A 13,757-nucleotide genomic window follows, 5' to 3' on the forward strand; every position below is an offset into this window, starting at 1 on the left:
TCTATCGATATCTAAAGGCAATGTATCATTTGACGAACGTTAATGAATGATCTATTCTTTCATATAATGAAATTAATTCGAATGTTAATAATCTTGATTATAAATATGAAAAAAAGCGTGAAATAGGAGTTTTCATTTATTTAATGTATCTACTTTAATTTATACAGCTTTTCATTTTTTACTATGAAACCACATTTTTAGTTGCAAACACATACGGAAGTAGTTAAATAGCAGAGAATAGCAGTGGTTGTTAAAAATGTGATCGAAGAATTTGTAGACGTAAAGAATGTTATTTTGATAAAAAAATCTTCATTATAAAACACTTTGTATTTATTGTAACTCTTACCTTGTAAAGAACAGTTACTGTGCAACAACAAAATATTAGATTATCGATTTTGAATTTGCCCGCGTCACACTGTCTCGGTTAGGAAATCTTTTCGGAACAGTTCGTACTTGTTCGGGAACATGTCAAGAAGTGTTTTACAATTTCATACACATTTGCATTGCTAAAATAATGTAATAATGGAAATCAATGAGGTTCTACTGAGTTAGAGATTCTTAAATATTAGTACAACAGTTTTATTGCGATCACTGTGGTACTGAAAAGTACTAATTGGTGTGTGTGTGTTTAGAAAATCGGGTTTCAAAGGTTAGTTCAATATGAACTTTGAGAATTATTCGTGAGAACGCGAATAAGTCCGAAGAAACTTCGGGTTCGATCGTTTGCCTTTTTAAAATAAAAGTTCTAAATATAAATTTCACTGATAATACATGTATATATAAAAAAATTATATTATTATTAAAATTTGGGTGTGTTACTCATCCTCTCATATTATAAAAATATTGACCTACATTTGTGTGTTGCAAATATATATATATATATATATATATATATATATATATATATATATATATATATATATATTTTTTTTTTTCTTTGTAAGCTTCAAGAATGTACCTTTTTGAAGTAGAAGAATAGAAAAGATATGAATAATACTTAAAAGTGCAGCATCTGCACTTCCGCAACGGAGCAGTTTTATGTCAAGTAGCAGATTTTCTGTTGATTTTATGAAACGTTAGTATTTTGTGGTCCTTAGGAATCCTTAGGAATTTAATTAGGATCGATTTAATTTTCAACTACACTAATGACAAAAGTGTAACATTCTTATTTTAAATCGTACCAAACAGAAACAAATTAGTGTACATTTATAAAACTGTATTAACATAATCATTGTTAAATGCGTATTACGTAACCTAATTAAAATTTATATTTTTCATCAATTCGCCGCATGAGTAATAGAAAAACAATTATGAATAACAAAGTAACGCTAACGTCATGACGTTATGTGACCGTCAATATATCGTTTCAGTCAATATTCAAGTACGACTGATCTCTATAGTTGAATAGGTACTGTGCGAACATATATACCGATTCAATGATCTGTCATCTTTGAGAATAAACAATACACGCCACCTAAGTGGATGAAAAAGTGGATTTCACCACGTGCAACTTCCTTATGTAGTTTCCCGTCTAACTTATTTTTTCTTAGGATCAATGTACAATGTATGTAGGCTGTTCACAGAGCACTCTATGTGGTGCTTTCAAAGGCTGACCATATCCTGTAGAATGTAGTAGTACTTTGTCACTTATTCGGGTGGCGCTAGTGGTTTATTCTCAAAGATGGCGGTATTTCTAATTAGCGCGGATGCTTCTTGTGCTTATAAATCCCGTACCGCATCTAGTACATAGAGCTCCGTGTATACAAGCACAAAACTTTAGGAATATGATCCAGAACATAGCTCTATTCCAGACTGGTGAAAAAGGTTAGGGAAAGATAGAGAAAAATGGGGAAATAACGGAAAAGCGCACCCTGAACAAGAACTGTTCTCTGTGGCCCCGAAGCGACGACGCCACGTACTAGATGGTAGATTATTGATTAATAAGAGAGGCTAACATGGGTGACCCGAGCCGGCAGAGGCAGCTGTTACTTCCTCCGTATTTTTACGTGACGCGCGTGTACCGTGAGAAACCATTTGTACAGTGCCCACGCGATCTTCGTGTTCCTTTGGCTTGCTGCAATGAAGTGCTACAAACGCGTTGCGGAACAATAAATACCGACTGTACATGAAACACGGCAGCGTCATACTTCCGTGGAAATACGCGAAACAAGGGTGACACAGAGGGAGTAACGGAAGAGTAACGGCCAGCCAGGACAGGCAAAGAGGCACGATATAGGCCGCAGGGTAAAAAGGGAACCGGTAGTGGGAGTAGGGAAGAGAGACAGAAAGAGCGGGAGGAATAGAGCAGAGGACTCAGGAAGCGAAGGGAAGAAAACGACAGAAGGAGAATCGTAGAAACAGAGGAGAAAGAGACGTGCAAGCGACATGTGTCTGTGTTGAGAATTCTGTCCACGATAGTGCGGCGGCCGAGGGTGCGCCGAGAGAGAAGATCGGTAACACTTTCCTCTCCTATATCCGATACTCTCTCGTCGCCTACACGGGACTATCGATGCAGACCTTACGGAAGAAAAACAGTCCGTGCAAGTGTGAGTAAAATAATAATAAGGAGGAGAACTAACAGAAAGGAAAAGTAACAGAAAGCCACCCCCGTAACGAATTGCACAATTTGTCGTGGATACCATTAGAATCGTGGTGGTATCGACGTCGTCCCGTGTATTTGGTGTATACTTTGTGATACGAATCAACGGATAGGTAGTAAACGACGGTTTCATGCTGTTCCGTTGGATGTTTAACGTTGTCGTAAGGATTACGTTGTGATATCACCCTGTAGATTGGTTAAAGGGAAGCTTTGGAATATGGCTTCCACTCTTTACGAGGGAGAAAGACAGCGGTCGTTCGATTCGTTTCGTGACACAGCTGAGAAATTTCACATGTGAACGATGTATAACGCGCTGAATGAACGAGGTGACAAAAAAATAGGGTATTTTTTGTTGTTCAAGATATTACTGTCATTTTCGTGGTTTTCGCGCGACCTTTTGATGTTGTTTTAAGTTACCGACTGTGGTAATGCAGTTTGTTGATGCGCTCGTTGAAATGCTATAATATATCGTAACTCTTATGGAGGATTATACTGTTTAGCTTGCAAAACACATACTTTACACTGCAATTAAATTTATATTTCAAGAATTACCAAGGAAAATTGAGTTTTATTTTTAATCTTTCGTCTTTAGTTTCAACTTATGTAAGAGAGTCTGAAGATGCATGTTGAATTTAATCTGAACCTCCTAGGTTGCAAAACATAGCATTAAAATAGCGAGGCCTTACGTATAAAACTTAATACTTATAGTTTTGAACACTGTTCTTTTGAGTTCATAAAATATGGTCTTGAATGTTGCATGGAAATCATTGTTGACATATTCTGTGCACAAGTGTAAAGAAAGAAACATTACACTAGGCTCGTAAAACATTTGATTTGGTTGCGCCAGATGTTAGGCAACCCGCAATACATTTCTGCAAAGGACGAATCTAACATTACACTATTAGCAAATAATTATCAAGGGTATTAGAATGCTGTACTTTCGATTGAAATTGAAATTAATTATCGAACCGTATTATTCATCTCCCGATATTGAGATAATTATCTGTAAAATTGACTTCCTTTATATGCTTTACAAATCTTTAGCTGCAATCGTATTTGCTTACACATCTGAATTGTTTCCAGATGATTTTACTAATTTTAGCTTACTTTTCTAGGATATTCGAAATCATTAAAGACAACAATTAAGCTAACACCGGCTGAGAATATCGCATTACGCAAACGGAGGGCCAAATGTTCCTCTGTTTAATGAAACCTCCAACACACGCCTCTCTACGAGTCCCGTTTACAATTTTAAGCTAACAATTGAAATCCTGCCGAAAGTTTGCGAAGAAAAATAATATTCAAGATAATAGCGTATCCACAAGTCACCCCTCAGCGACGACAGTGTACGCACATACATACAGTAGTACATAGTTGTGACAACGCTTGGTTAACGAGTGCACCGGATGGGCAAAGGAGAAGGGCGCTAGGAAAAAGGGCGTACAAAGGTGATCGTGACGGGGTGGAAGGAGGGAAGGGCATGAATTGGTTATCCGGATAGAGTCTCAAGTATCGACAGTTGGCGTTCTCCACTCGAGCCGCACGAGTACGTTCAAACAAATGCGCCGGTATACTCGTGGCCATTAAAGTCGCGAGGGGTCGTCGGAAGTGTGCGTTAAAGAAGCTCTGCGCTCGTGCTGAACAGGGTAGGGGGTTGAAGGGAGCCGGGGCAGGGAGATTTCGATAAATTGTCTGTAGAAAGGCAAATCGAGGAGTTATGAGTACCAGAGATTAAGACTCGCAAGGGGTGGTGTAGTTACGAGGATCTGGTTGATGATCGAGAGAGAGAGAGAGAGAGAGAGAGAGAAAATGTTGTGTACAATAGTGAAGAGCACCGCCTATAAGTATGGTGGAAGTACAATGGTCGAATTGACAGTTGTTGGAGTAGTTTTCCGATGGATGAAACAAGGAATTAAAATAATATTTATTATGGTAGATTTATGGGAGATATAATATTTAAATAGAAGGTATTAGCTACCCTTCTTAATTAAATTGAGTAATTGATTAAAAAGTAAAACTAATTAATACTGTAATAATCAATAGAAGAAAGGCAGTAGCAATCAAAGGACTCTCTTATAGGATCCTGTATTCAAATTAATAATCGCCAATTCGTTCTCAGATTGACGAGTAACTCCATTACAGACTTTACGAGATCAATTTCCCACAAGATAGGCAACGAATCGTGCGACGACTAACAAAGTAACGCGGAATCCATCGCGGTGGGTGCTCGTTTTAATGTCCCCGCATGAGGTCTCTCGTTCAACGCGGGACCAACTTGAGTCCCGTTCCACGCGAATCTATCGAATTATCGAATTCGAGGCAGCAGGGGTCCGAAACGCGATCGGGCTTGGTTTCAAACGGCGTTGGTTTCGAACACTCTCCAACTTAATATCGATCAGCCACACGATCGATTCTCCCAGTCAAAGCGTAAAACGAGAATTCTTTCGAGTGTCCTCCAGACAAGCAATTTATTTCTCTTTCCAGTTACCGGGCTCCCCCTTTCCACGAGTAACGATTCAATCGGCGATTTTTATTTCATTTTTACGTGGACGCATTGACGACTGAAACGTTCAACATTTTTTAAGATACGCGTGACTTTATTTATTTGTAATAGCAAGTCTAGTGGAACAATTAAATGCCATCTAAATGAAATCCTATATTTTTATTTAGATTTCATTCGATAAGTAATAAGCGAGCAATTTTCAATCGTTCATGTTTGTAGTGAAGAACGAACCAACCCGATTTATTGGGGAAGGTGTATCGTTCAAGGCGAAGCTGATTGGCATATTGGAAGTATCAGAAGCACGCGGGGATAGAATGTGCCAAGCAGCTTTGGCGGATCTGAAGATGGCGATTCGAGCTGCCGGTGAACACAAACAACGAATCATCATCCAGGTCAGCATCGAAGGAATACGCTTACGGGACGAAAAGTCTGGGGTAATGATTTTCAAAAATTGCAGTCACAATAAATAAATAGATTTAAAGTTCAACCTTCGTAAAGTCCAAAATTTTCACATTGGATACTCTTTTAATTCATCGCACGTTTAATTTCTGAACGAGAATAGACATCAGAACAGTTATTTATTGAATATTATATTTTTGAAAATTTAATCAACTTAAAATGCCACGTTTAATTATATCGTACATTCCTATACTTGACATCGATAGTTTTTGTATATAATTAAATTAAAAGAGAAACTTTTCCATTTGTTTCTAACGCTGGTCGAAGATTCGATAAAGTGTGAATGTTCCTTTTATTTCAGGACTGTCTGTATCAGCATCCTGTACATAGGATATCGTTCATCTCGCACGATATGACCGATTCAAGAGCTTTCGGGTATATTTTTGGGTCACCAGACACTGGTCATCGTTTCTTTGGCATCAAGACAGATAAAGCAGCAAGCCAAGTAAGATACGCACGGAATCGATTCCACTTTAGTCTTCATTGGCTCTACAAAGTTAAACGAAATTTTAATATCGACTGCTACTTGTTCGTTTAATTGAATCAGTGGATCGATAGTATCGTCATATGTAGCTCTATAAAAGGATCTACTGTTATAAAATTGTTTGATTCCATAAAATATCTCTTCGAACTTATCAATAATTATCAAACTGGAGGGAAATCGTTTGCCACCGAACCGATGAAAGAGCGAGGGACGTGGTGAACGGGAGAACAGCCGAGCATTGTATCCTCGCCGCTGGTCCTACGGTTGCCTTTGAGAAACAACAAAAGGACAAGCTTGCGAGCGTTGATTCGATAGGAGAGTCGTTCGTGCGCGAGCACGATCCTTAAACGTAACTCGGATCGTGTCATTTATCCTGAACGGTTTTCGCTTTGCCGGTGCTAGGGGGTCTAAAATGATATTTGTCCAATCCCTAGAAGCAATATCGACCTCGTAAGCTCCGGTAATTCCGGAGGGGTATGTAAATAATTGCGTTATACGATTCGGGCTGCCGCCCCAACGATACACCGCGGGAGATTGTTGTTCGATTATACGCGATTCACTTCTGGCTGCGTTCTCGATCAAAGGAGATCGCGGTTTCTTCTCAATCAATTCTATTTCTCATTTTACGAGCTTTATTTATACGCGGTGCAGTTAAATGTTTAAAATGCGTGTGATTAATGTCGGTTTTCTAAACGATGCTTTAGTAACGAAACGGGACGAAGACCTTTTTAAAGTAAATTAATTTAAATTGCGTGCGCACGGGTGAAATTGATACTAGGGAAAATTGATATTTAAATTTATGGGAGTACGCGTACGATATAGCTGATCGCATCACTGACCATTGATGGAAAGATGGAAGTGTAAGCGCGCGAGGTGCAAGTGACTGCAGACAGTGTATAGTCAGATATGTGTCAGTGTAACAGGGTGCAACTTTTGTTTGTAGTCTTTACATTGAGTTTTATACTCACGTTAGTCTATTAAGAATTTTCATCTTTTCTTTTCTTTACGAATGAACGATCAATAAAATGTTCCAACAATTTGTTTGCTTTGAGAGAAATGTATTGTTCGCAGGTGGTAATGGCAATGCGAGATTTGTTTCAAGTGGTGTTCGAGTTAAAAAAGAAGGAGGTCGAGCAATCGAAGCAGAATGCCATAAATGTTATTAAATTTCATACCAGTGGCATCTTTGTCGAGCCTATCCCTGATACTAAAGTAATAATCACGAAATATTACCAGTTTTCTCAAAATTTGTTCAATACTCGAGACAATGTTACATCAGCGTCGAAAGATTAAATATTCTTAGGTAAATCGTGCCATTCTTTCTGTAACAGGGTGCAGCAGGATCAGATTCTTCTCTTCATCGGGTAAGAAATACTAATTCGGAGATAGACAAGCCAGCTGACAAACGAAACGAGTCCCAAAGTGACGTAATAGCGGACTTATTAGATTTACAATTCGAATTGAACTCTCTGCAGCAAGGAATTCACCATATGGACAAAATTACCCCTGAAAATCCACTTCCCTCCGCTCCCTTCCTCTTTGAAATCGATCCATTTGGTGATTCATTTGTAAACATGAAGGTACACGCCAATAAATCAATCTTAATACTAACATTTTCATCGTTCAGAAATTATATTATATATCTGGTTTAAACGACACTGTGATTATAGCCGGAGGATACTGTACGACCGATTCTACCGCCGCCACCGTCATCTTCCAAAAGAGGCCAACTAGAACGACAGCAAACGGTTCCAGCACCCCAATCGTCGGTCTCATCGAGTCCAGCCACGACTATATCTAGTAAAACCCCGCCACTTCAAAGTACAATTCAGTGGTTCGACAAGGAGACCGAAAATCTCTTCAGCGACAGTGAGCCTACGAGCTCGCCTAAGAATACGCCAGTTAAAAAGGACGTGGAAGAGGTGAATATTTATTTCCCTACACTGATCGTCATTCTTTGAACCATTTTATTCAATGCTGTATTACTACACGATTGTTATAGGTGCAAGCTACCAGTCCACAGATAGATGTCTTCACAGAATTGGATCCGCTAGGAACAGGTTTAATAAAGCCATACGTGGACAAGAAAGATTTCTTCCAGCATCTGAAGAACCCTCCCAAAAAGGTCCTGAAAGATCTAGTGTCCACCAACTCGGCGGACACGTTCCCAACGTCTTTCAATGCACCCTCGGAGCCTCTGGAGTCAGCGAGCGTTCGAAACGACCTGGCCCCGAAGGATAATCAATTTGAAGACAGTAACTTTGCAAATTTCGACCGATTCGACGAGAATGAAGTGTCACAACCAGTCTTTGCGCGCACCGATTCGACTAAAAAGACAGATACCACGTCCAGATCGGCTCATCATCAACCGCTCTCGGTGTCTTTGCCTCCTGAGGACCCTTCTACCTCATTATCCCCTGCGATCTCGACCGTGGCCACTTCCGGAGGCGTTTCATTGCTCGGCAGAATCGAGAAGGACTCGACGGAGTCCATGCACGGGTTGATAAAGCTTCCCAGTCCCATAAAGTCCACGCGTAGGAAAGAAGTCGATATCGATTTGGCCAGCAATAAACCACAGTCCATCGACAAACCGTTCCCAGTTGACTTCTCGACAGCCAACGAATCACCGGCGTCCCCACTGAAGTCTTGTTCCTCCGATGCCAATTCCCGACTGTCCACGTCGTCCGCGGAATTGGAACTTGTACCTGAACCTCCACCGCGAGGAGTTGCTAGCATTCTGATTAACCCTCCGCCTCTGCCACCGAAAAAACAAGGAGTCAGGGGCGTAATAAAGCCTCCGCCAAGGCCGCCGCACACAGATACCTACTTCCACTACGATTTCCCTGAAAGAGAGCCCGTGGCGACTAAACAAAGAACCAAGAGTCCGTCGAACGAGATAAAGAGTCAGTTCGACGACAACTTCAGCCCACCGATTCATTTGTCCAGCAAATCGGATCTGATAGGCTCCATGACCACGTCCACGTTCGAAGACTCGTTCAGCTCTATGGTGCCCACCACGAATTTGTCCACATTTTTTACGAACACTAGCACGCCCACCGGACCCAAGAAAACTAAGCCTTCATTGGACATTACGTTGAGCCAATTAACGACTGCTAACTTGAACGAGCTGGCCAGTAGTTTAGGAATGACTGTCCAGGAGCTGACTAGTTTGACTCTGCAACAGTTGACCGAATGTTTGGCCACTCTTTCGGTTAAAGAAGCTGCTGCGAGCGACACCGAGGAATCAGTCTCAGCGGGTCAAGAGGAAGTTCAAGCTACGAAACCACAGACTGTGTCCGATATGGCGCAAACGAAGATATCCAATGATTTTCAGCCGTTTGCCAAGATGAACGCTGAACCGGAAACCAAGCAGGATGCTACTTATGACAAGTATGCCGTCTTCAGGGAGTTGTTAGAGTTGGAGCAGATGGAGAAGAACGAGGAAAGCGCGATGAAGGATTCTATAGAAGAGGAGACGTCTTCAGTGACGAAGGAGGAACCTGAAGTGGCTGATCAGCAGCAAGAGGCTACCGAAGACGGTAAAACAGAAATTTTGACCTCTCTGGTGAATCTAACGGTGAAACTTCCGCCCAGCAATGAGGACTTATCGAAAGAAGAACCAACTGATGTGAAACCGGAAGAGTCAACCGAACCTCTTTCTGAAAAGGCTCCACTGGCTGAACCAGAAAAGAAAGCGGAACCGATAGCAGAGTTTGAACCAACTACGGAATTCTTATCGCCACAAGTTACAGCAGATGCCCAAGAAGAGCCTGATAGGGTGAAATCTATAGTGGAAACTGAAGAGAAGGCAGAAGATACTGAATCTGTCGAGAAACGCAGCGATTCTAACGAGGATTCTGACAAACCAGTATTGGAGACCACGTTAGAAGAGACAAGCGGACCTTTGATAGTAGACAAAGTTGAAGTGAAGTTATCTATATCGACATCCAGCGACAGGTACGCGGCTCTACGCGAGATCATAGGCGAGCCGGAGCCACCGATCAAGCAAACCGAAGAGGACGCTTCAAGTTCCACTAGGATGTCCCCAGTGATTCAACCATCGGCTCAGTCGAAGACTTCGACCGAGGTAGAACTCCTGAATCTATTTTCCGACACGCCACCTCCATCCAGTCCCAAGAAAGAGGCCAAGCAAGAGGAGAAACCGAAAATAATGGGCCTGGACATTTTCGAGGAGATCAAGATGTTGAACACCGGCGCGCAATCCACGAAGAAAACCAAATCTCTCATTCCTGAAGATATCTTCTGCCCGTTTACGGAGTTGAAACCGGAGAGGGACGACGGCAAGGACGATGGCAATTGGGCTAAGTTCGACACTGGCCTCTTCGTCTCGGACAGCGGCATCTCACAGTGGTCCCCTGATAGCAAAGAGTTCCATAAAGAGGCTACCTTCAAAGGAAGTGCGTATCGACAATCGGGTGATAGCGACAACGAATGGAAAGACGAGGAAGAGAGCGAAGAGAGTAGCGAACGGTTGCGAGAGGCTAGGCTCTGGTGCAGTCGTCATCCTAGGTTCGACGCGCCTTTCGGCGATAGGGATTTCTACGAGGAGACGGGAGGTGGCTCTGGGAGTAAGAGAGACAGAAACTTCCGGGACAGAATGATGGAAAAGTCTCGCGACGTAGTGAGACTGAAGATTTCCGGGCACAGAGTTCGCGATCCCACTTCTTGGCACGACGAGAACCAGTGGGACAAAGAATCCAAACGCTATCCCCATCGGAAAATGCCATACAAAGACGAAGAGGAACAGTACGAGGCTCACTGGAAGTGCCGAGTCAGGCCTCAACGTTGGGCCTGGCCGCACGAGCACGGACCGTTCTACGACGACGAAAGGAAGAGGAAAATGATGCTGTGGAAAGAGGACAGGTTCGATAGCCAAGAGAGCATGAGTTACGAGGACGAGCACAGGTGGAGCAGAAGGTGCTACGAGAGAAGAAGATGGGAAGAGGACGCGAGATTTTGGAATAGAAGGGCAGGTCTTCCTGACACTGATTACCCTAGCAGAGAGAGCTACTATTACTATAGAGAGGGCAGAGAACGGCCTCACGATTATGTTTCAGCCTGGGATGAAGAGTACGGGTCCGATCGACCAGGGGATGATTCCCCGAGATACAGTCAGTCCGGTAGAAAAAGACATTGGCCCAAGCGGCCTAACAGTGCGAACGAGGGACGCAATGCCGACATGGGTTACACTGAATCTAGAAACAAATTCGGCACCTCTAGATCCGAGTGCAGCGACAACGACTCTGACCTTTATCCGCGATCGTCGCAGCGCTCTAGGAGTCGCGAGAGCTACTGGGGCAGCGACCAGGAGTACGATGCCTGGGTAGACAGACCGTGCTGGTCCGAGGGGCCGGATACCAAGAGCGAAAGCCTACAGCGGAAGAGAATACCCAGGCATAAACCACGCCACGCGATCTCGATCCATTCGAAGACGCAGAGTCCTTTCGAGGACGACTTTGCCCAAAGTATAGAGCATACGGATCCCTCGCCCGAATCGATCACTCCGGCAGAGCCGCGCGTACGTTCCGAGGGTAGCGAGCCGAAACCACCCCCACCGAGTCCCTCCTTTGCATCGAGGTACACCAAAGGATCCAGAAGAGCGATGCCCATGGAGGAAGTTTACAGTAAGAGGTCCAGCTACTTCGAAGACGACCTGACGCCTTCGGCCAGCGGAACGAGCGACACGTCCGATCGGCAACGGCTGTCCGCGGAGCTGAAAGCAACGCCCGAGGAGCTACCCTGCGACACCAAGGAGGCCAACCAGACGGCCGATGTGTTCGTGTCCGAAGACAATGGCCGGGACTCGTTTTTTAACGGAGACCTGAGATACGACGACGACGACGCATTCACTTTCAAGTCAGAGCTAGACGACAATATATCCGATCACCGTGCCACCACCTTGCCGTTAAAGAATCACGGTAAACAAGGAAAGTATCCTGGCGGGAGTAACAATAATAACAACAACAACAAGTCCAGAACCGACCAATACATTAGGAAGTCCGAGTCGGTGAACATATTCGTCAGGGAGAACGATCCCTTCGACGACGATGACTTCTTCAATTGATGCACCATCCGGAGGGTGTTTGATCTACGCAGGCAAGGTGTTGTTGAACATTCCGAGGATGTTTCGCGCAACAGGTCTGGGTTCTCTGAACTGGTGCTGGTGTCTGGGTGATCTGACTCGGTGCATTTCCATTATCTGTCCACGAAACGTACCAGGCTTCGATGCTCTCATTGGCCGACCGGGAGACGATTTCTGTCTAGTCCTCTGGTTAGCGACGGATAATCGTGTACCACCTACGTTTCCCTCGATTGAGTTTAAATTGTAGTGGAGGCGATAAGTATTGATTGGTCAAGGTCGTCGGGGGATGGACCTTGGTACAGTGATCCGTTGGGTATAATAAGGGTTGGTTTTTGTTAATGGTTATCAGGTATATGATTCTGAGATCCGTCATCGCTTGCTACTTTTTCTTCAAATTTTCGTTGCGTACAGAGGGTTAAGCGAGTCCTGTGTTTCATTACAAATAGGTTTTTTAACTTTGATCGTTTGCTTTCGAAAGAAACGCTAAGAGTAACACTATGGAGGTAGAGAGGGTGATTCGTCTGTTCGTATCTGTTGGTTGAGTGTAAAGATGGTATCGGAGTCTTTGTAAAAGGTGAAACGGAATGAAGTCTGCCTTAATTCCTCACAGTCGAAGGTAACTAAACGAGTGGGAATCTCGATATATATAATTTCTATAGCAAACGCATGAGAGTAACGAAATTATTTTTCTGCCATCTTGATGGTGCTAGTTGACTCTGCTTACTTCATAGCATTTATCCGGTTTATGTCGTAAAGAGCATATTGTTACGTGAGAGGGCTATAAAATTATATAGTTAAAAACTACGTTTACTTAAGAACTTCTATCATGTACAATGGTCCGATAAAAATTATAGTCCTTAATGTCTGCAGAATTATGAATACGAAGGAAAGTTTTCCAATAACATTTACTTGATATATCCTCCAGAAAATTGCTAAAGCCGGACGATACTGTTCTTTTTTTCTTATATCAAGTAACTTTTATTCGGAAAAATGTTCTTTTGCCGTCATGATTTAGGAGATATATAAAATAGCAATTTTTGTTGGTCCATTCTATATGAAAACGCGATTACTTGAAGAGTATCGACGAGATGATTGTCCTTGAGTGGTCAGTACTTGTGGCTTCTGCTATAGCCGAGTTGTTTGCTCGACTATGCCGCGTGAACGCCTGAATTAGGAATGATTTTGAAATTTCATAGGGACACAGACGCCTTCAATTTGCGACCATTCACGACTCTGCTCATCATCGAAGAGGATTCGTCTTGGCGTATCGATAGCGAACTATCGATCCGGTACGAGTTACGTACCAACTGCTGGTCATTGTTTTAATAAATTTGTACATAATGTTATATCGGTGTTAGCGTGAGATCGATTCGTCGATTGGGATTTGTATATGCGCGTGCAGTTTGTATGGCCAATTGTTTGCCGTGATTCCGGGGCGTAATTTTAATTCCTGATCACATCGTTCCATCGAGCGTAATTATACTTACGTAGGTTCAGAAAAAGTGGAACGCTCCGTGCTATATATTAGGTAGAACAGTAATTAACTTCTGCCCATTTCACTTTTTTGCTTTCCATCCGACTTTTTACGTCTCGATTCGTTTACGCAGTT

General features: G+C 42.7%; 1 protein-coding gene across 4 annotated transcripts; it reads left to right on the forward strand.

Moving 5' to 3' along the window:
- Positions 1-1,846: 1,846 nt before the first annotated feature.
- On the forward strand, positions 1,847-13,069 carry Dab (DAB adaptor protein). Of its 4 annotated transcripts, none has more exons than XM_076892699.1 (7): positions 1,847-2,546; positions 5,322-5,536; positions 5,863-6,006; positions 7,117-7,257; positions 7,377-7,625; positions 7,716-7,967; positions 8,048-13,069. In XM_076892699.1, exons 1-7 carry the CDS (start codon positions 2,510-2,512, stop codon positions 12,128-12,130), a joined length of 5,121 nt encoding a protein of 1,706 aa, XP_076748814.1. In that variant the 5' UTR covers positions 1,847-2,509; the 3' UTR covers positions 12,131-13,069. The 4 variants fall into 4 exon arrangements, with proteins under 4 accessions (XP_076748814.1, XP_076748840.1, XP_076748833.1 ...); XM_076892725.1 differs by having other exon boundaries at positions 7,377-7,409; XM_076892718.1 differs by having other exon boundaries at positions 5,322-5,494.
- The last annotated feature ends 688 nt before the right edge of the window (positions 13,070-13,757 follow it).

The sequence above is a fragment of the Xylocopa sonorina genome, chromosome 1 (assembly GCF_050948175.1).
Source record: "Xylocopa sonorina isolate GNS202 chromosome 1, iyXylSono1_principal, whole genome shotgun sequence".
In the NCBI taxonomy this organism is placed as follows: domain Eukaryota; kingdom Metazoa; phylum Arthropoda; class Insecta; order Hymenoptera; family Apidae; genus Xylocopa; species Xylocopa sonorina.

Coding starts and splice junctions, on each gene's coding strand:
- Dab (XM_076892699.1), top strand. CDS start 2,510: ATGCAGACCTTACGGAAGAAAAACAGTCCGTGCAAGT. Junction 7,258..7,376: donor AGCCTATCCCTGATACTAAA/GTAATAATCACG, acceptor TTTCTGTAACAG/GGTGCAGCAGGATCAGATTC. Junction 7,968..8,047: donor TTAAAAAGGACGTGGAAGAG/GTGAATATTTAT, acceptor CGATTGTTATAG/GTGCAAGCTACCAGTCCACA.